At 46.1% G+C, this 1,592-nt stretch overlaps 1 protein-coding gene across 1 annotated transcript in view; it reads right to left on the reverse strand.

The window, feature by feature from the left end:
• Positions 1 to 1,145: 1,145 nt before the first annotated feature.
• The window catches only part of PRDM13 (PR/SET domain 13), a 7,808-nt gene continuing 7,361 nt past the window's right edge, over positions 1,146 to 1,592 (reverse strand). Inside the window, exon 5 of the mRNA XM_006926799.1 lies at positions 1,146 to 1,592. This exon is cut by the window's right edge and continues 7 nt beyond it. Within this exon, the coding sequence (XP_006926861.1) occupies positions 1,146 to 1,592 (447 nt within the window).

Genomic DNA, 1,592 nt, shown 5'->3' on the forward strand with positions numbered 1-1,592 from the left:
CAAGAAATAATAATTCTACAGTTCCGGAATTATTTTTGAAAAGAAATACGATGTGTGTTTTTCTTGAATGTCATTAGCTTCTTTCTATAAACATGAAGACACTTAGCATGATTAGCAACAATTTCAGAAAACTATTGTTCTGCCTGCTACCTGGGAGCTTGTGAAATGCACACATTGAAAATGGTATATTTCCCTATCACAACACTACTTAACATTTATCTTATGAATAATCAAAGTATTCAAGTTTCCTATGATTTGTTTTATTATGGAGTCTCCTCAAAAATCATTTTCAAATTAAACTGTTTCTTTAAAGAATCTGCTGAAATTAAGTGAACAACTTTCATAAGTATCTTTACTTTTATTAAAGATTGCACAGAATGGAACCAAGACCAAAATACTGAATCCGCTGTACATCATTCGTTATAAAACAACATACATCACATTTGTACTCTACCAAATAGGACGTTTTCTTTAAAATTATATATTGCGTGCTTTTAAATTCATGCTTTAGATATTTTACATTTGTCATTATTCTCTTATAAATAATTGCGACTTGACCAATTTGTACACCTGCTACCACTATATATTCAATGCAGCAATGCATAGGCTTTGATGGGAGAACAGATGAAATGGAAACAAGTGTATGAATGCCACATCTACCCAATTGTGACTACTGTTTTGCCTATGCAGTGAAATGCTAATGTAAAATACACACACAAAACATTATTTCAAAAGGCACAATTTCCTCCACAGAAAAGAACAATTTAAAAATACGTGGCAGTTAAAATCGGTGCCCTCAAGGGCGCTGCGAAGTTCACAATTGTATGATCTTGAACCTCAAGAGCAGACCGCCTAGGCGGTTGAAGGGAAGTCTACCCTCAGAGTCCAGAGGCCTGGAGCGCGCCGGACCTAGTCCCGCAGGCTGCCCAGGAGGCCAGGTTTCTTTAAGCCACCTCTAAACCTGTGCTATGAGTTTCAGCATCGGACCTGGTTCCTCTCGCTGTTCCAAAATCTGGCGCCCCGCCATATTAAACTGTTTTGTCAACCGGGTCCTTCTCACCACCAGGAGCTCCTATTCTCCCAGAACATAATCCCTACTTTTCTCTGTCCACGTCCCCCAACACACCCCTTCCAGGGAAGACTCATTATGAGTCGCGCTCGCCGCCGCACCCGGCCTCAAGGTCACTCTGATCGTCCGTGAAACAGACGTCCACGTCGCTGTCGTTGTCGCTCTTGGGCTCCCCAGGCTCCGGGGGGTAGTCGGGCTCAGCGCCAGGGCCATCGCTTGTCTTGGCGAGCAGGTTCTGGCCGGGGTGGCGGGACTTGACGTGGCGCTCCAGGTCTCTGCGGCGCACCAGCACCTTGCCGCAGAACTCGCAGCGGTACGGTGTGTTGCCCTCGGCATGCAGCCGGATGTGCTTGTTGAGATTGCTAGGGTCTCCAAAGGGCCGCAGGCACACTTTGCACTTGAGCGGCTTGTAGCCCGTGTGAGTCCGCATGTGGATCTTGAGCCCGTACTTGCGCGAGTACAGCTTGCCGCAGTAGAGGCACAGGTGACCTGTCTTGGGCCTGCCCGCGCCGCCGCCCCCGCT

Source organism: Pteropus alecto, unplaced genomic scaffold, assembly GCF_000325575.1.
Source record: "Pteropus alecto unplaced genomic scaffold, ASM32557v1 scaffold7, whole genome shotgun sequence".
Classification (NCBI taxonomy): Eukaryota; Metazoa; Chordata; class Mammalia; order Chiroptera; family Pteropodidae; genus Pteropus; species Pteropus alecto.